Here is a 21725-nt window from a genome sequence, read left to right as displayed (position 1 = left end):
TGTTTTTGCTGCATTTAAGTAAGATCAGCCCGCTAACGACTCGTGGATTATCTACGCGACTATTTTGTTTCGGAAAGTGCCATGTTTCCACTTGACATGTGGAATGCCAAAACTGAAGCCCCCACCAAAACGACCAATGTATGTGAAAGCTTAAGCACCATCAAAACTTTCCTTTAATTATCAGCGTCTCAGAGAAGCTTTTTCGTGACTCCCAAATATTAATAAACTCAGTTGTTTCTGACAATAATTCACCCAACGCATCTTCTCATAATTATTTTAAATCTATTTTTACGTTTCAACAATTTTGACACGGACTTCAAGTTTCTAAGTTCCATGAATTTTCAAATCAACGCGGGGCCCTTTACACCTCTAGGACATTTCAACACGCACACCATCAGACCATCACCCAACTACGAAGTAACGTATTTTTTAACTCTCGTTTATAATTGCTGCGACGTTGCCAGGTTGTCTTCTTTTTCTGACAGCTGGGAGGGAATCGGGCGGTGGCCGAATGACTGACTGATACGTGATAAAAAGAGGATCAGCTATATCGAAACTTTTACTGCGTTGCAGATTTTTTGAAGAGGAACAACTGAAGTGTGCCCTTAATATGAATAGATCCATTCTTGCCAAAAAGTCAAAGTGAGACCAGTATTCGGCCTAAGTCTTTCGATATCTCGATGCCTGTTTACTGGTGTTGTAAAGTAGATCCATTTTAAATGTTAGCGTCCTGTCGACGGGGAAAAAGACCGAAGCAAAAAAAAGTAATTTCTTATGAGTGATCTTTTTGCCTGATTCGGTGAGGAAATCGAAAGTTGACTTTTTGATGGGACGCACACTCTATTATATTGATAAATTTAGATTTTTATTAGATTTGATTCTATTAACATATAAGTTTGAAACAGTTTATTTCAGTTTCAGACACTCAAAAAGAAAGCTCTCTAGATATTTTGAGAGTCTTACATTTATTTTTAACCGAAAATTTCTATGAATACTTCATGATTTCTCCTGTTTAAACTTGCGTACTAACAATTACGTCCTCCGCAAAAATTTGAATTTAGGACGATAGAGTGACCATCATAATCGAAATTTTTTTCTGACACTACTGGTGCGTGAGTCGCGTGACCCTCTGAACATAAAACTATTTTTTTTTCCTCTGGCGTAGGAACGAGTTCATGTTTACCTTTTCAAATGATAAGTTTATCGGTCAGTTTACCAAATACACATGAGCAAAGGTAAAAATAGCTTTCTATTGAGAGAGCTGAGAGAAACTTTTCGTATCGATGGCCAAAGTTCAAAACCATGCATCTCCAATACGATGCTTCAAAATGTCTGCTCCTATTTTATTTGTTCTAAAGGGAAACAATCCAAATTTTGAAGCTTGAAATTTGCAGAGAATATTCTGCTCACAGAGGGGAAAAATCAAGGCAGCTCTCTGGAAAATAGGACGAAAAGTTTTAAAAATAGTAAATACAGTATTTATGACAAACATCGCAATATCCACAACATCGCAAACGGAGATACGTGCTTCCGCACTAAAGTCATCGATTATTGTGGCTGCTTTTTACGTATGAAATGGGTCCCATAGGGTTATGTGAGGCATTTATGAGGCAGGATAACGTTTTTTTGGTCCATTAAGTTACTTTCTTCCAAAAGTACCCCAGGTAAGAGCCATTAGAGGTACTTATGGCTTTAACTTGGATCACTTTTGAATAAAAATGGAGCAAAACGGTTTTATTTTACTTACAAAAAAACGCCGTCGTATTTGTAATCGTGGGTATAGCACGTATATTTTTGCTGAGCGTAAGTAAGTGAAAACGGGGAATCGATATAAAAATTTCGTAATTTGTAACGCGCACTAAAAGTGTACCAAGTTCCACAGGTTCTGGGTGTAGACAGCTTAGTGGGTCAGGCTCAGCAGTTATGCTGACATTTGAACCTTTTATTGGCGGAAGAGTGCCTGGATCTCATGAGCCGTGAATATTACGTAAAAAAAAACACTCAAATTTTGAATATTTCAAAAGTAAAAATTCATTTAAATACGACATTATTACATACATTAATTACAGTGAGAAATTGTTGACCGTGAATCCCCCCGAAGGTGCTGAGCCACGGGCCTGCTCATCTGAATTTCAAAGCTGAGAATCATCTTCATCATTTCCGGAATGTAGGAGGAGGTGGAGGTCTCGTGGGCGAGGGCGAGCGGCGTGGAGATCGGCGTGGAGAACGATCTGGAGATCGGTCTGGAGATCGGGAGGGTGAACGCTTACGAGTGGGTGACCTTTGTTGTTCGGGATCTTCTGGCTGTGTCTGGGCCGGTTTTCGGGGCCCAGGATACGGGGGTCTGGGTGCAACGCGCTTCCTAGGTTCATCCTTAGTGTCGATCCGTCCCACTGGTAAGGGGTAGTCCGCAGAATTATACTCTGGCCGCCCATTCCTCCAAACCTCTTTTTTGAGCTGTTCAAGTCTCATGAGGTGCAATATGTGTTGTTCCTCTGCAGAGAGCGTTTCATATGGAGATCTCGGCTCAGGGATGGTTTCGGTTGGATCTTGGTTGGTCCCCGGCGGAGGGTTCGGAGGGCACAGCTCAAGGAGCCACCCCGCAAGCATTGCCTTTGTATCTCTTTCCTGAAAAAAGCATTAGTTTCTCTGTTATGGGACTCCTGCACAATTTCACTCTTAAAAATCCCGGCGCGAAATTCACGCTTACTCAGTTGCTATTTTGACCACCTGTTATTCTGAGTGCATGGATCCGGCGCGAATTTCGCGTTCTGGCGGGAGTGAAAATCAGACAGGCAAACGTAAAACGGAACTGCCGCAGCATGGATTTGAACTCAAGTCGCGGCGGTGATAGACGAGAGCGCTACCACTTTGCCATTCGGCGCTCGTACCAAGATGCCCTGAATTCGCGCTACTTGAGTACTTGAGGTACTATAACTAATTCGTCCGTCGTTGGTAATATCTACGCTCAGATCTATTCACTCAGAGCACGGCGCGAAATTCGTGCTGGATTTTTTCTTCACGCCGGCTATTCACTCAGAGTAAATCATTGATTTTCAACAGTGTTGTTTTATTGCTTGATCCAAAAGAACTAAGGATCATGATAATGGTTTTGACCACCGAAAACCTCCCAAAAATCAACTTAAAAACGCCCCTAAACTTCGGATTTTCAAAACGTCACTTTTACGCGGGGACGGATCCGGCACGTTCATGACGTCGCAGTACATGGCAAACCTGGTCTCTTCGTCGTTTATAATGTATTTCTCAGAGACTAGAGTACCTATATTGAGAGAGTATGGCCACTGGGGTTACCACCTCTGATTGGCTCAGCCATCTTAGGCTGAATGGAGCCCTTAGGACCCAAAAATGGCGGACGCCATAAATTAATGTAATGCAAAATGACTCAAAATGTAGTTTTCTTTGCTTATCGTAACGAGAAATTTACTCAAATGCACTATTGCGACATCTTTACATATTTTTAAGGCTAATCGTGTGCAATTTTTTAGAAAAATTATCTTAGATGTAGTAAGGTTGGTAGCAAGTGCGGTTGGTGATAACCGTCAAAAGTTGGCAATGACCCCCCTCCCATCCACAAAAACCAAAACAAAGCACCACCATTTTTGGGTCCTAAGCCTCTCCATGGGGCCCAGTGGCCATACTCTCTCAATATAGGTACTCTATCAGAGACAAGAGACCCTCCACTGGCCTCTTGGCGACAGGTAGAAACTTTTACTTTCGGGGATTCAACATTACCTTATGGACAAATATAAGGGGGCAACAGTCATCGCTCTTTTTTTGGCTGTTGACCTACCTAAATCGGTGGATGATAAGCTTCGGCTGACGTCATGAGCTAAAAAAGTTCCCCAAACTTTGGTTTGTTTGCAAAACGAAATAACCAACACGTTGTTAACCATCAACCTATTAGGTAGGTCAACAGTTGAATGTTTAAGTCCCGAAAGGAAAAGCTTCCACCATTGCCAAGGTACCTACCAGTGGAGGGTCTCTTGTCTCTGGTATTTCTCCATGAATAATTGGCAGCCGCTTGATGAAGGGGATGTGTTTGTCATGTACTGTGACATCACGAGTGTACCGGATCCGTTCCCGCGTTAAAGTGGCCGTTTTGAATTGGTCGGTTTCTAAAAACAGCTTTTTTGAATTTAGGAGGTGATTTTAAGATTTTTTATCAGCGCCATCGTTCTTTTTCTGAAATTTGCCATTAGAATCAGTTAATAATTCGCAAATCCCCACACCTTGCAACAGGCCCATTGTGCGTGTGAGAGAGTACCCTAGTATGAGAGTTCATCTTTACTCTAGGTCTTTTCTCTAAAGTCGGTCGCGGGCTTTTAGTAATCGCTGGCAATTTGCATGCAACTCAAGTGTTCTTCTGACAAATTCCAAAAATGCGCACCGACATGCGACGTGGATTTTGTTGGTAACGGCCTTCGAAAGAAAAAACTCGGTTTTAAAAGTCTTCATTTTTTCGTGATACTCAAGGCCTCGTCATGGTGTTAGTGTATCTGCCTGTACGATCTAAACCCAACTGACAAGGGGAGTCTACGAAGTGACATCCTGGGATTGGGTTCATTTTGCTTGTACATGAAGAAGAGACAAATCTAAGGTTGACGTATTTTTTTTTAGCCGCCACCTCCCAACCGTTCTCGAGATATCGATTTTTAAAGTTACGATTTTTGCACGTTTCCGCGCGGAGTTCCGGCGAGTCAACTGAGCGCCGGCAAGCTGCACGAAGCGCGTTTCCTATCAGCGCTGCAGACCGGCCATTCTTATCAATAGTTCCGTGGCCGAGTGGTAGAGTGTTCGCCTACCGTTCCATCGATCGCGGGTTCGAATCCCGCTTCGTGCCGTAGCTCTTAGGGTACGCCGCAATGCGTTTTTACAAGTTTTCTTTATTTTTATCACACACCAAGGGGTCCGCCCCCTGGCCGCTGCGCGGCCCAACCCCCGGGGCGAAAAGGCGCGCTTCGCGGCGAGCGAAATCATCGAAATCGACCGTTGACGGTTGCAAATTCAGAGTAAGGAAAAAGTCATTAAGAATATAGTGTGGTGGGAAATTTTTATTTGAAACATCATTTTATCATTCAATTAAAATTATTTACCCAGTAACCGTCAACGGTCGATTTCGATGATTTCGCTTGCCGCGAAGCGCGCCTTTTCGCCCCGGGGGTTGGGCCGCGCAGCGGCCAGGGGGCGGACCCCTTGGTGTGTGATAAAAATAAAGAAAACTTGTAAAACGCATTGCGGCGTACCATAAGAGCTGCGGCACGAAGCGGGATTCGAACCCGCGATCGATGGAACGGTAGGCGAACACTCTACCACTCGGCCACGGAACTGTTGATAAGAATGGCCGGTCTGCAGCGCTGATAGGAAACGCGCTTCGTGCAGCTTGCCGGCGCTCAGTTGACTCGCCGGAACTCCGCGCGGAAACGTGCAAAAATCGTAACTTTAAAAATCGATATCTCGAGAACGGTTGGGAGGTGGCGGCTAAAAAAAAATACGTCAACCTTAGATTTGTCTCTTCTTCATGTACAAGCAAAATGAACCCAATCCCAGGATGTCACTTCGTAGACTCCCCTTGTGAGTAGCTGATTTCACTATACGATCGCATGACTGATCCAGTGGTTAACATATATGTACAAGAGAAAACGCGTCTATTTCATTTTAGGGAAAAACCATCCTCTTCTCTTTATTCTCTATTTCTAAATTTTATATGCTTATGTTTACCACTAGTGGCTCGCAAATTGTAGGAGGTTGGTAATTGCGTGCGCCATTTACACAATAAGAAGTGGTGTCCGTTTTATTTCAATCGGAAATCGGTATGGTTGTTATTTTAACGAGAAAAAAATGACTTGGACGATAGATTATTACCATAAATACTGAAATTTTCAAATAGGTGGCCAGTCAAAGTTCAAAATTACCGAAAATTGGTACCTTTGGCACTTTGGTTTTTTGCTGATGGATTTGCCTGAAACTTGGAATTTAGGGCTCTCTTGGCATGCGAAAAACGAATTTGAGGTTTGATTTCTGAGATAAACCAATTTTTGGCCATTCTAATCATTAACCATCCTCCATTTTGAAATTATTTGAGATGTTGACTTCAGGTTTGCGCGAAAAGTTTCCTTTTTATGCTCTTGTATACAAAGTATCACAAGAGGAGTCTTTCTACTTGAAAAAACAATTGGGGTCCGTTGTATCTCCAGCGGGGCCCCCCTGATAATTTAAGGATGACTCCACTTTAAGGCAGTAGCTCTCTTTGACTCAGGGACATACCCCAAGTTTCAAATTTTTACCTCAATTAGGTAAAAAGTTAGAGGGGGTGAAAGGGAATTTTGGATCACCCTGTATGATGCGATCGATGTCAAAGGCCTCATCAAACCTTCCTTGGCCACGATCAAAATCATCTGGGGCCTCCTAATGAAAGAAACTGATGAAGAAACTACTTTGAATACGGCCCTTGAGAATGCATATACTATGATATAACTATTTGTGTTCTTGTGTTACGTTTGATTAATAAAGGGAGTGAAACGCAGACCACCACATTTTGTGTTGATTTTGCTATATTTTGCGGTGAATTTAGCGCAGAAAACATTGGAGGGACTGGGAGTATGCATTCCTCCGATTGCAACGTTGGTATTCCCCACTCGTTTTTTATTAAATTTCTTCAAGAAAACTAGCTGGTATTTTCTCTTGAAATCGTCAACCGAAGGCTAGGGTTATTTTGTGTTTTACTGTCCGTGTTGACCAAACTTTGGTGTTGAAATTTCTCTCTGTGTATTTCAAAAGGAACTATATCTATTGTGACATGAGCCCTGTCAAGCATGTATTCTTATGGATCCTAGGGCTCACGTAAGAATGGGCATACTTCCTTTTGATTGAAGTACGCCCAATGAATAAAGATAAATAAATAAGAACCTCAGGGGTAGGCGGCCGTGGTGGCGATCCTGGCTTAGAGACAGTCGTCTCGGCGGCCCTCAGGGAAGCCTCCAGGGAAGCCTCGTGTTGTAACTTATATTCCTGGAGCTTCTGCCTTAGGTTAACAATCAGTGGTGTCATTGGTGTCGGTGTGCCTTTAGGTGAGCTAGGTGCCGCATTACTTTCGCCTTTGTTCTGCCCTGTCTGCGGAGGATTGGTCTTGCCTTTGCCATCACAGTATTTATTTTGAACGTCCTCCTCAACTTGCGCCACAGTCTTCTGACTCAATGCCGTCTTTTTGTTACCGCACATAGCTTCCTTCACTTCTCTGACGTCTGCACATAGTTGCTCTCTCTGTACCTGGTCGAGCTTTGGCACCCCACCCGAACATGTTCTACGAAGTAATTCTCGTGCCTGATAGTCTGTGCTCCCGCTATGACTACACATACTTGCGTTGTCCTGGAATTGAACCCTTCTGCCGCTGGATCCATGACTGAAGCAACACGAAAAAACTTGTGAAAAGGGGTCATTCAAGTATTCTGTAAGCTACTTGGAGACGGGAGGGGTTCTGGCTTGCCTTGCGCACGGAGGAAGGGACTTCATGCCTGAGACCCCCAGGTCAGATCTCCGAAGTTTGCGGATCGTAAGGCCGAAAACTTGAGGTCCTCCTGCCGAAGTTTAGGCCATACATCTAAAGTACTCTGGTACATCGGTGGAAACTTCTATGAAGCCAACCGAGGTAACGGAGTACTTCAGATGAGTCACCCTAATTCCGGCAGCTGGACCTCAAGATTGCCATGATATGGAAACTTCAGAGATCCGCATTTGAATTAAACATCTCGTCGCCTTCCGGCCGAATTATCACAATCGCCATGCGACGTTTTAAAATTTCCGCCGCCATTTTATTTTTCTTTCGGAGAAATTGTTGATAGAATCTGTTTGAAAATTTGACTGAATTTTATCGACAACTGAAAAACAATTCAGTGAAATTTTTGAACATCTTCGTCGAACAATTTCTTTGTAAAGAATAAAATGGCGACGAAAATGTCGAAACGTTGCATGGCGCGTGTGATACTTTGGCCGGAAGGTGGCGATCTAGTCCCATACACGAAGTCTCTTTTCTTCGTAGGGGGGGGGGGGGGAGGGACTCTCCCTCAAAAAATCATATATCTTTTGCCTGCGAGACGACGGACAGTAAAGATGTCCCTGATCTTAATATTATTGCAAAAATGTCCCTTTTCTTCAAAATCGTCTGATATCGCATATTTTAAGATCGGCAATCCAGGATTACGCCAATCGGAACGTTAAAATCTGCTACAGGAGTGCGCAAATATAAAATGAAGTAAGGTAGAGGTTTGGCAAAAAAAGAAACATGCAGTTGAAAAATAAACGCGTTTTAATTTTAACGCTAGTTTAGGTTAGTTTTGTTGACAAGTCATCGATGTCTTACCTTCTGATGATAAATGAAGTGGAAAGATTGAATACTGACCATGTGTATAAAGAACTTTCTTAATTTTTCTCGGGAAAAAAATCGGAAGAAACGAGGCAACGTTGGAATACTCATGCGGCGTCGAAACACAGCATGCGGACCTTTGAGGCTCTATAATTCGATGCCGCGATCATTCTAACGCTCGGCCGGCGTTAAACTTATATTAGCGCCTGCAAGACTTTATGAATACTTCACGCATTGCGTCAAAGAGTACGTTGGGCGCCAAGTCCAAATTAGCGCCTACAAGACTGCATGAATACCTCTCGCATTGCGCCAAACGCAGTGCAGTCGGTTAGTTGGCGTAAAACTCATATTAGCGCCTACAAAACTTTTGGAATGTTGTAGGACTGCTTGTCATTCTTGACTTTCTGCTCCAGTTTTTACCATACTTAAAGGAAACATAATATGTATCCTCATTGTGACAATTCAGAAACTCGGATGGTATTTAATTTCAAAGAAAATAGAACAAACGAAATTATCGCGTCCAAATTTTCAATACTTTAATTTGAGATCATTTACTTCCTCCGCGGAAACTTTTCAGAAAAATTGCGTGAATATTTTTAAAAACATTTATTAGAAATAAAATATAAAAAAGGTGCATAACGTTGCAATCAATGATAAATATACGCTTTCTTTCGGGTGCACCTTCCAGGTTTTGAATCCATCCATCTCTTAAAAAACTTGAACATGATTGTTCTACGATTTTTTTACGGGTAGTTTTTTTCAATGGTCAGCGGCCGTATAGCGGCCACAGGCCCTTAGTTCATATTTTAAATGACTATGAAAGTTCTCGTAGCCATTCGTGCTGCGAGGGCTATCCATCGAAGAGAGACATGCCCGTAAGTGAGAAGGGTATGGACAGTCTTCCGCGATATAGTTATCTACCACAAACTACCAAGGTTGCCAGATTAACGCTTCTTCGCTGAATACTGAATATTCGAGCAAACATGTGAGTTTTCAGTACCAGAAAAATTCGCGCCATCCTATGCATCTCCAAAAAGGTAAAAAGAAGGCATTCGCGCAATCATGCCGCAGACTTTAAGATGTTTTGAGAGAAAATCCCAAGACTTCATTATCAACTCGGGGTTGGCGCATTATTCTAGATTTTGAGATTTCAAATCTCGGAAAGGAGAGGAAAAATCTTGCTTTTGCAACAAGCTCTTTGCCTGTCTTTTTTATTGTCCCTGCTGCTGGTAATATCTATACGTGAGAATATACTGCATACCTTGAACTACTACTGGTTCTTGATACTTTCCTAAAGAGGGCGGACTTTAAAGTGTCTCCCACTGAGGACGCAAGCCTGCTGATCTTGCTGCCGGTTTTCTAAAAATGAGGAGAACATCATTTATTTGTACGGCATTTTTTAATACTTTGGTTCATCGACGATGGAAAAATATGGTTCTTAAAATATGTTCCCATTTTCATAGTTTAAAAGAAGAAGAAGACCAGGGCGGGGAATAAAGTCTGCCTAATAATAAATAAGGTAATACTTTCAACGTAGAATCTAATGGCATTTCTACTCCTATACACTTATCTGAAACCTACATGTTGGAGTTCTCCGCCTTTTTTATTGACTCATTCATTTTTATCTTAAACAAGTAATAAAAAAGACGATTAAAAAAGTTTAACGATAGTTTGACCAGTTGAAAATTATTCTCCTTTTCCTGAAATGGTTCTATACTTTTTAGAGTAGAGTTGATGAAGCAACAAAAAAGCGTGCAAAATTTTCTAAGATTATCATGACTGAGGTGAGGTTTCCGATTGTACATTCTAATAGATTGTGATTACACACACGATTGCACAGTCGGCAAGGAGCCACTAATGACCTTCTATTTTTCCTGCAACTTTTAAACAGAGTGCAAGTGTGAGATAGGCAGTTCGCTTTAAACAAAATCATTGTGTATGGGAACATCCAACGAATGAACGATCCGGTTGAATTTGTTCAGATAATGAATATGAAATTAGTCACTCTCTTGAAAGAAGGGGGGGGGGGGATATAAAAAATGGCGAGAATACTGTTGGAACAGGATGGTAAAATAATGTTGGGTGCTCTCTATTCTACGGACCAGCGGACTGATTATTGAAATTAATGGACAAAACTACAGATATAAAAGACATATGGGGTATGGAGCGATCCTATTGGTTGAAACGGGTGGTTCCTATGGACAAAGGGAGAAAATGACTAACGGTCGGGTCTCTTGTGGGATGCCGTTAGTCAGTCTATTACCTCCCTCCTTGTCCATTAAAACCACCCGCTTCCACAAATGGGATCTCTCCATATCTCTTTTGTCTTCTTTGTCTACAGCTTTGTCTATCATTTTCAATAGTCGGCCCGCAGCCAGGATTAAAGGCAAAAATTAGAATTAGAGGTACAAAATCAACTCCAGTGAGTTTCATACCAGGGGTGAGGGGAGATCAATGGTCTAAAATAAGGAAAGGGAGTTTTGAGTTTGAGGTGGATCCATACTATGTATTCGCTGCCCTTCCTTGCCACGACGAGTTTTTTCTTTGAAACGTTTAGATGAAATGGTAAAAAAAAAATCGAACCTTAGTTTTGCCAGATGACGATTTATTTGATCTGCTGCTGTGTCTCGAACTGCTGCGGCCACTGCCGTCTGAGCTGCAACAGGTTGAGAGTTATTAAAAATTGAGCTCATGAACAGTTTTTAAGTTGAGAAAAAAGGCACATCTACATTGCAGTGTTTCAAAATCCTCCCGCTTATTTTAATTTTGTGGAAGGAACTCAATTATTATACCCACTCAAAAGTTGTTTCAATTCGTCATAGGCCCATACAATCAATTTTAAGCAAAAACTTTGGTTGGTTTCCCTCAGAAACGTTAAAACAATGTATTAGATTTTGAAAAATTTCAATGTACGTATGACTTCTTCACTTAGCTCGAGCCAATTGCGCAGGGTGGTCAAGTTGTGTGAATTGTTATTACTCGGGAATAGTTCCTGATTGCTCAGGCGATAATACGAGCTGCGACATGTTGGTCAATCAAAGACGAGCTTCTGAATGGATTGGATGCAATTCGTACATGCAGCAAGGATCAGTTTGACTGCATTACTCAGAAAGGAACTCATTTTTCTGGCTCATTGTAGAAACACCGTATGTGCCACATCTACAGGGTGTTCGAAAAGTCCCCTCCCCCCCCCTCTAACTTTTGACCTAATTGAGGTAGAGATTTGAAACTTGGAGGGTGTTCTTAGATCAAAGGGAGCTACTTTTTGACCCCTCAAAATTTTGGGGGCCCCCCCTTGGGGGGGGTTACGGACCCTAACTTTTTTTTTCAAATGGGAAGACCCCCTTTGTGATACCTCGTTCGAAAGAGCATAAAAAAAGAAAAATTTTCGCGCAAACCCGAAGTCATTATCTCAAACCGTTTCAAAATGGCGGCCGGTCAAAGTTCAAAATGGCCGAAAATTGGCACCTCTGCTATTTGCGCATGGATTTGCTTGAAACTCGGTATCTGGGGGTATTTTGGCACGAGAAAAACGAATTTGACGTTAGATTTTTAAAAAAACCCTAATTTTTCAAAATGGCCGCCGGTTTAGGCTCGAAATTTTGACAAACTCGATTTTTTGCCGATGGATTCACCTGAAATTCGGTATCAGGGGGTATTTTGACCCGAGAAGAACGGATTCGACGTTAGATTTTTAAACAAACCCTCATTTTTCAAAATGGCCGCCGATTAAAGTTCAAAATTGTCAACAATTGGCAACCTCGACTTTTTGCCGATGGATTCCTGTTAAATTTCAAGCTTCAGCTTCAGGATTCTCAGCTTATCGTTTTTCTCCCACCCAGATACCCCCAAACATCGAGTTTCAGGCGAATCCATCGGCAAAAAGTCGAGGTTGCCAATTGTTGACAATTTTGAACTTTAATCGGTGGCCATTTTGAAAAATGAGGGTTTGTTTAAAAATCTAACGTCGAATTCGTTCTTCTCGGGTCAAAATACCCCCAGATACCGAATTTCAGGTGAATCCATCGGCAAAAAATCGAGTTTGTCAAAATTTCGAGCCTAAACCGGCGGCCATTTTGAAAAATTAGGGTTTTTTTTAAAAATCTAACGTCAAATTCGTTTTTCTCGTGCCAAAATACCCCCAGATACCGAGTTTCAAGCAAATCCATGCGCAAATAGCAGAGGTGCCAATTTTCGGCCATTTTGAACTTTGACCGGCCGCCATTTTGAAACGGTTTGAGATAATGACTTCGGGTTTGCGCGAAAATTTTTCTTTTTTTATGCTCTTTCGAACGAGGTATCACAAAGGGGGTCTTCCCATTTGAAAAAAAAAGTTAGGGTCCGTAACCCCCCCAAGGGGGGGCCCCCAAAATTTTGAGGGGGTCAAAAAGTAGCTCCCTTTGATCTAAGAACACCCTCCAAGTTTCAAATCTCTACCTCAATTAGGTCAAAAGTTAGAGGGGGGGGAGGGGACTTTTCGAACACCCTGTATAATGCGGTAATATGGGCGGCAAAACATGAAATAACTTAAATGCGCGGTTAACATTTTTTGGTTACTTTTTCTTTCGGTTACATTGACCAAATATTTGGGTTGACACTATACAACATCGTTAAAAATCAGGCGGGAGTAGCCAGGATCAAACCTGGATCGCTTTGATGAAAGTCCTATGCGCTAAGTGGCGAGGCGTTAATTGTCGATTATCTATTTTTACCCATTTGAAACTATGGTAAAGAATCGATTACTAAGATGGACGTTGCGAAATCCCTGTTTATCGATCATTTTCCGTAGGTTTAAATGACAGATCAATCGATGTATCGTAAAACACGCCACGCCTTTGCCACACTAGCAAGTCGCAACCTCTGCGTGACAACGAGAGAGACGCGAGCAAATTAATTCAGCAGGAAAGAGCTTGATGCAAAAACGGCTTTTTTCGCCCCCCCTCCGGAAGTTCCTCAGACTTTGTCTATTGATTACTCATACTTGAGCGCTTCTTTTCCCAAATTTTCAGACCCCCAAAAAATTTTGGGGGGGGAGCTAGGGGGGTTGGAAGTCAAAACCTGTGAACCTCGATATCTCTTGAACAAAGAAAGATATCAAGGTCCGGTTTGGACGAAAAATCGTCTAAAATTGCATACTTTAAGATTCTAAAGCTCGAAATCCCAATACCACATTTTTAAGTTAACATATGTGCTTTTTTCCAGTTTTTAGGTCTAGAAAATTTCTTTTAAACGAAAAATTTACAAAGATCTCAATTTTTCATTTGAACCAAAACCAGTTTTTTAAATTGTTCGTCTTTTTCCGCATCCAACGAGTGGTCCAATAAGCTGGGGAACCAAACGGTTCCGGAGTTATGATCGATTGAAGTTTCCGCTCAACGCGCGCCGACCGATTTTCGCGCGCTAAAAAGTCGGATTTGACTGTTATTAGATCAGATTGAATGTTCAAACTGAGCAAAATGCTTTATTAGGGACTCTTGAGGGTCGCTGAGTTCAGATATTACCGATACTTCCAAATAATTTACGTTTTTAAAATTACAGCTCCGCAGCGCTATTTTAAAGGCCCACTGAGCGCCGACCGGCCGCTCGGTGGTCCTGTCCGAAGCTGCAATTTTAAAAACGTGAATTTTTTGGAAGTATCGGTAATTTCTGAACTCAGCGACCCTCAAGAGTCCCTAATAAAGCATTTTGCTCAGTTTGAACATTCAATCTGATCTAATAACAGTCAAATCCGACTTTTTTGCGCGCGAAAATCGGTCGGCGCGCGTTGAGCGGAAACTTCAATCGATCATAACTCCGGAACCGTTTAGTTCCCCAGCTTATTGGACCACTCGTTGGATGCGGAAAAAGACGAACAATTTAAAAAACTGGTTTTGGTTCAAATGAAAAATTGAGATCTTTGTAAATTTTTCGTTTAAAAGAAATTTTCTAGACCTAAAAACTGGAAAAAAGCACATATGTTAACTTAAAAATGTGGTATCGGGATTTCGAGCTTTAGAATCTTAAAGTATGCAATTTTAGACGATTTTTCGTCCAAACCGGACCTTGATATCTTTCTTTGTTCAAGAGATATCGAGGTTCACAGGTTTTGACTTCCAACCCCCCTAGCTCCCCCCCAAAATTTTTTGGGGGTCTGAAAATTTGGGAAAAGAAGCGCTCAAGTATGAGTAATCAATAGACAAAGTCTGAGGAACTTCCGGAGGGGGGGCGAAAAAAGCCGTTTTTGCATCAAGCTCTTTTCTTCGCCTTGACTAAAAATTGTGCAATCATATTCGTTCTCTGTGCGGCACAACCGAAATGTCTGGCTGTTGTTAAAATTTTCAAAATTTTCTCGCTTGGTGACAGAAAATTTACGAGAGAACATGAACAAGGCATTCATGCCCCCCCAGTATTAAAATTATAATGATGGCCTAATTTTCAGACTGGTTAATGGAGGTTGCCGCTTTTGGTTCTAGACGCCTTTGTTGTCTGAGAGTAACCTACGGTATCGGTCGATGTAACCAAAAAATTTGGCCGATCGACTGCACTGAAAAAAAGTTACGGTAGACATACCGTCCGTTCCTGGTCCATAGGCCGAAAGCCCCAGGTTCTGGGGCCGTTGCTTCGACTGTACCGGGTGCTACACCCAGAATTTACGGCTTTTGAGCCCGGAACGCAGACGGTATGTCTAAATATAGCCCGTAAAGCGCGTAAGAACGGCTTCCACGGCCGGATTTTTTAAATTTTTGTTCAGTATGAGTGCTTTTGGCTGATCTGACCGAAAATTAAATAACTCAAAGTAACCCACAGTAACCATAAAGACGAAAATTTTCAACTGTGTACCAAGACCAATCAATAAAAAGTAGGGATATACAATGCGCGCTTACCCATCTGAAGAGAAACCGCTTTCAGTTCGACTAAACCGCCCGCTCCCACTTCCAAGACTTGAAACCTTCTTTTTGAGACTCTTGTTGAAACTCTTGGTTACACTGCTTGCCGATTTAAGCCAAGTAGATTTAGATTTTTCAGAGTGCTTAGATTTAGGTTCAGCGGGCATCATACGATTCATCCCATTCTGCATCCTCGTTTGGAGAACTGACCACCGGTCATCAGCTGTTGAGGGCGATGCATCGTCGATGGATTGGCCGACCTCGCTTTGCAAAATGCGGAAGGGCGTGCTTCGACCGGCTATATTTTGCCCCTGCAACTCGGATTCCATGTACATTTTAGACATTATTCCATCCAGGAACAACTTTCGAACCATAAACAATGTTTAAGTTCGGCACTGACAATCTAAGCAATTTAATCGGGCAGTATACCATCCAGTGGGGTAGTCAGGAATTCTTTAAGGGGGGGGGGGGCGTGTCCATTCACATTATTTTGTGTACCGTACCTGATAATATATGTCTGCCCCCCAAAAGTAAAAAAAAAGGTACAGTTAACGAGGCTAAGAATGAGACAGTGTCACTGATTTTTTCCGATAAAATTTCCGAAGCTTAGAGATCCTTCTAAAGTTCAAGTTACCTTAGAAGAGAGTCTACAGCTGCATTCAGTCAAAAATTTCATGTAGAGATTAAGGTGAACACACTGGCAGGATCACCATCTCCATGGAGACTTTAAGTGTTTCAAAAGACGATACTTGGTCTTCGATTTTGGCAACCTTAGCGTCAATTCACGCAGGTTAGCAGCATCTTACTATGCGAGTGCCAGAAATAGCATGAGCGCCTTCATTTTTTGGATATGCAACACAGACATCTTTTGAGCATGAATAGTTGCGTCCAGGCAATGGGATCAACGTCCCACTTAAACGCGGTTGTCGAGCGATTGGAGAAAAAAGAGTGCGCCTTCATTTTTCAAATAGGCAACATTCAGAGACAACCATTGAGCAGGAATAGTTGCATTATCCATTTAAGTTCATTAAAAATATCGATTCTGGATGAGTCATCCAGGTCTCAAAATCGAGTATTTACAAGAGTTTAAATGAAGGAAAAACAGGGCGGTTTTGCTTTATTGCATGGAGAGTCTGGCTGAGTAAAAGCTGGAAAGAGGACTCTCTCGTAAAATGGGGGTTGTTCTTTATTAAAACCTGAACTTTGAGATGTCTTTCTGAGGACATTAAAAATGTGTGACATTGTGGCGTTCTCTGCGCAGTTTTATACAAAAATAGGTTAAGAAACCGATCAATTGAGTGGCTCTACTATACATGGAGGACAATTTGCTGTTGGACCAATTAAAATTCGAATTTTTAACTTTTTGACGAGAATAATTGTTAAGTCAAGAGGGAATTTTCTTGTTTCAATAGTTTCCCCGTTATTTTAAAAAGACATCATGCCGCTTTAAAAATATTTCTAAAAACTCTTGTTCAATTGGAAACTGGAAATTTGTTCTCAGCGTATTGGGGCAAGAATGCTACTGGAACTACTCTCATCATTAGGACCCTAGACAAAATCTGAACTAGAATGATACATTTCAAGTTTTCTCTTAAAAATCTTCAATAGAAAAGGATTTCTCCGACGAGAAGTTTTGAAATCAACTCGTGAACGACAGATATTCTTAACACAGCTCAAGTGAACGTATTTCTGCCAAACGGAACTACGTGCATTAACGTGAGCCCTATTATGCGTGTATTCTTATGGGTCTCAGGGCTCATGTCTTAATGCACTATATGCACATTAATGCACGTTTGATAAAAATACATCCAAATGTAAGCTAGATAATACAAATGATGATGCGATTTGTATTTTCGTCATTTAGTCGGTGATAACTGTAAACACTTTTATCTTATTTCGGAATTTCTTTTCAGCCTTCTGTTTGTATGATTCGTTTTCCTCGTGAGATTTTGAAGAGAAAGCACGTTGCATAATACATTGATGGGCCTATTGCAAACTTCAGCTAGAGTAAAAGGACGAGTTGGCCCCTTTAGGAAATGGCTCAAAAAGCACGATGAGTGAATCGAAAAGGTCTTGAATACTTTCCATACTTCACAATCTGCGTAAGAACTATGCGTTTTCATAAGCTTCTCGTTTCAAAAACGATACTAAGCAATTTTTGGGCGGTCTGGCAACCCTTTCCCATCGGAGTTCGGCAGTCTGGCAAGATGATATCTAATCAGGGAAGTCATCCCTACAATATGAGACTAAAATCAACCATAATACCTACCGGTTAAATTTTGCGCAATTTTTCGGAAATTTGACGGGTCTCAAATTTTGAACCACGAGGATTCTACACAATATTCAACAATGCTGACGCTTCCGCACGCAGATCGCAAGGAAGCACCGTGGTCTTTATCAACGCAAGGAAAATACAAATATGAACACGCCAGTTGATTAAATCCCGTTTCGTCACGTGTGTTTTGGCAGGATGGTATCAGCCATGATGAATTTTGCAAAGCATCCTAGTGCACAAGGGTGGATAGAGCGTCTCCTCTTCCGAAATGTTCGCACCCTTGTCGTATTATCGTTTTTGAAGGGGGAGGCTTAAAAAAACGTATATTTCTTGCGCAGGTTGTGAGGTCAGGAGTGTATTACAGACTTCCCCGATGCACTCGTCGTGATTTTTGAGCCTTTTCCTACAAGAAACTACTCTACTGTATGCTCTGGTTAGAGTTTGCAATGGGCCCACTCACACCTTGTTCAGAGGTCTGGCCCCAAGTAGCAGTGATCGCGATAACTTGCGATTTGATTGGAGAATGTATCAAGTTTTTATCGACGTCAATTTATATCAATATTAACGGATACTAAAGTGCGATTAATTGCGATTTCATCGCATTTTGCAGTAGAATCGCAATTACATCGACGGCGGATTATCGAAATATTATCGAACAAAAAATATTGACAAATTGAAATGAGATTTCGATTTTATCGAACGCGATTCCGTAGACATATAATTGCTACGAGATCGATGATGAAATTAAAAATCGATTTTATTTTTTATTCCATCGCCAAAAAATCGTGATGAAATCGCAACTCAATTTCAAATCTCGCAATTTTTCGTTGTAAAATTCGTTTTGCGGTAAGCCGTTCCAGACTAACGAAAGCCAGAGCCATTTCGAAAAATTAAATCTCTTTCAGGCCTTTTCAATCATTGGGTCATAAGCCGTGTGAGTTTTCGGTGAATGAAAATCGTGTCACCTGTGAGGACGCTGGGTCCGGTGAGGTTGAAGAGAGAATCGTTGCATTTGGTAATTGCACCGCTCCAATATGAATGCACTCGCTCTCAAAAACGAGGTACTGTGCCTATGGTGATAAAACAAAAGATTACACTCTTTCAAAGAATACGGAAATTATATCATGGCACAAAGAATTAAACAAGATATAAAAGAAAATGTTTTTCTGCGTACCGTGTTCTTGAGGAAAAATTTCAATTTTCAGTCAACTATGAGGCTCCACCTTCTGATCGCTTCGCACCTTTGGCGTTATGCAGTACGCAAATCTTTTATGATTTTATCGTAGAGTAAGATTCGTCCAAATCTAGGTGATTTTCATCTTAATAGCATTCGACCCCGTAACACACGGACACGAGCAATTAGCAATACATTTGCAATTTATAACTTACTCCGACTTTGTAAGAGCGTATTGTGGCTTCAGGATCTTTTGCGATGTGGGTATAATTCCAGAAGTTGCAAAGCTCCAAAAATCTGATTGAAAATGGTACTAATTTGAATTCTACGTGTATGCGTAGTTCGGAAAAACGCGCTTCTATATGTTTCATAATGCGACTCGCGCGCGTTTTGCATTTAAAGAATTTCTACTTCATTTCAAGAGTATATGAATTTAGCGAAAATGAAAAACTCTCCTAGAAAACTGTGAGAATTATACAATTTTTTGGTCTTACCCCCTAGAAGATCGATTTGATCCAAAAACACTCTCTGCAAAGTTTCAGTCAAATTGGATCATATTATCCCGTGCCAACAGAGCCATCTTTTTAAATGGAAGTTTACACTAAAAAACACTTTGTTTCAGAAAAATCCATTTTTCGGAAAATGTGTAATTTCTAGAAAAAATTTGAGGTCATATTCGGCTTCAGCAGAAAAAAATGAGTAGATAGAGTCGTAATGGACACCTCAAAAAAAAAAAATTTACCCCTCGTTATAGCGGTGAAACAACTGAAACATCTAGAAAGCGCTAAAAAAAAGGGTAAAATGACGGTGATAGATCTCAAATAATTATACAGGTCTGCATCCGAAAACAAAGCTCAACATATTGTAGGTGTTATACATGCACTTTTCTACGCTGAGTCTGAAAATGCTATCAATTTTTCTTTATTCCGTTAGGATTTACCGGAAAATCGATTTTCTCATAAAAACAGGGGTTTCCGGAGAAAACTCAATATTTAGGAAATAAATGTAAAAGTATGTAAAATGAAAGTAAATGTAATAGATGTTTTTTATGTGCTTTTTAACGTTGAATTCGGAAATGATAACCGTTTTCCCCTATTCCATTAGTAGTTTCTGAGGAACTGAATTTTTCTTAAATGTACTTACTACTTAAATTTGAAAATATTTAATAAATCGTCTATACTCAATTTTCCTCACCTTTTCTCTACTTTACATAAATATACTAATATAACAGGCATAGACTTTATCCAGGAGCATAAACTTAGTATTCTGATGTAATTTTTGCCGCTGAGTTGATAAAAGACCTTGTTTTTTCCTCGAAATTCATAAGTTTTCCACGATATCGAGTTTTCCCTGGACAGTCTTCTTTTTTACGGAAATCGAGAACTCTTATTGCTGCGAAAATATTCTATTTTTTCTGCAAGGCGCTGATTTAAACTAGAGACAGTATCAGGCTAAAAATTGCACTCAGTGTAGGAAGTATCTCTCATTATAGAAAATTAAAAACCCTTCAAAAAGAAAAACAAATTGAAGAGTAAATTTTATTCCCTTCCTAATTTTTTCTCATTTCAACGCGCTCAAGCGAGTTAAGCTACAGTAGAACTATCTTTACTGAATTTCATCTCAAGAAGCCTTAGGCAAGACCATTTATAATAAGTTTGCACTTTTTCCCTGCGCAATTACCTAGACATTAATTAGACCCTGCGTTTTTGGGTAGTGTTCGTTTTCTAAATGCAGCTGTAATATTATTCCCGAAAAAGCCAATGTTGCTAAAACACTTTTTCGTCTAAAGAAGGAGAGAAAACATTATTAATAAATACTAAGAGAAGGAATTCGATGGTCCCACCGGAACTCAAGAATAATAACTTACACTGAAAAATGGTAAATTTTAACATACTCTGACATACTGATCCAAATATGGTAATACACACCAGACCCTAGAATAGCATTTACCATATTGCGATATTATGATCTGGTGAATACTACGATAATTTTGGTTAAATTCACTGGATAGTGCCACTGTGTGAAAAATCAAGCAGACTTATAGTAGATGTTACGATACTTTTTTTAGTGTAGACAGCATACAGCACGACTAAAAATTCATGTATTACCAGGTATAAACAGAACGCCCTCGTTGACAGCATAGTGTTTGCACCACTCTTCAACCGTTGACTGATCGTATGGTATCTAACGGAATGACATTTAAAAGCCTCGGTCACAATTTACGTTTAACTTCATGTCAAATAAAAATTGCATCGCGTGTTACAATTTTATCGGGTGTTGGAAAGTCCAACCAACGGATTTTTTTAATAAATATGATCTCTCGGAAAAAATGTACAGGGTGACTCATAAAATTTCTCATTGGGTTCCGTTTTTCCTTTTTTTATCCTTTAGAAATCTCATCGAAAAGTGCACTTTGGCACTTTGCATTTCGCAGTTCCATCTGAATGGATTCATGGAACATTAACCAGATATTCATCCGACTCTATTCACGCCAAAAAGGCCTAGTCGCAGTGATAGGCTTTTAACAGTCTTTTCCTCAAAAATGCCATTAATGAAATGTGCGGTGTGGAAATATTCCCATGAGTAGTTTGAAATACCTTACTCACATAACCTATTTTCAAAATTGGATTTTTGATTGAATCGATTCTATCAAGATAGGAGCATGTACCTTGAAAACTTTGTTGCGTTTTGTATAATTGTATTCTTATATGTATATAAGCTCCAAGACCTCCTAAATTTGCAAATCTGGTAACACTTAGTTCCAGCGTTCCACCGGGCCGATTTTCTTGATGTTTGCGGATATCGACAGGCAATTGTGTCTAGATGAGCCCGCTTTATTCAGATTTTTAAAATATGACCCAGGTTTTTTTTACATTACGCGGTAAAGTTGCGAATTCTCCCATTCAAGCAATGTAAATTTTTATTTTTTTTCATACTTCGTTTGAGCGTTTTACTGGACCGATTTCCATAATTTTTGCGGTTATCGATAGGTGATAGTCCCTAAATGAACCCACTGTAATCAAATTTTGG

The 21725-nt window shown here is 40.6% G+C and overlaps 1 protein-coding gene across 1 annotated transcript; it reads right to left on the bottom strand.

Annotated features, from left to right (window-relative positions):
- Positions 1–2048: 2048 nt before the first annotated feature.
- LOC109032232 (uncharacterized) lies at positions 2049–20927 on the bottom strand. The gene is made up of 6 exons (XM_019044250.2): positions 20804–20927; positions 18487–18591; positions 10964–11036; positions 9642–9739; positions 6928–7420; positions 2049–2628 (listed from the first exon to the last, which is right to left on the bottom strand). Exons 2-6 carry the CDS (start codon positions 18531–18533, stop codon positions 2155–2157), a joined length of 1185 nt encoding a protein of 394 aa, XP_018899795.2. The 5' UTR covers positions 18534–18591; positions 20804–20927; the 3' UTR covers positions 2049–2154.
- Between the last annotated feature and the right edge of the window lie 798 nt (positions 20928–21725).

This window comes from Bemisia tabaci, chromosome 3 (assembly GCF_918797505.1).
Source record: "Bemisia tabaci chromosome 3, PGI_BMITA_v3".
Taxonomy (NCBI): domain Eukaryota; kingdom Metazoa; phylum Arthropoda; class Insecta; order Hemiptera; family Aleyrodidae; genus Bemisia; species Bemisia tabaci.
This window is presented reverse-complemented; position numbering and strand designations above follow the sequence as displayed.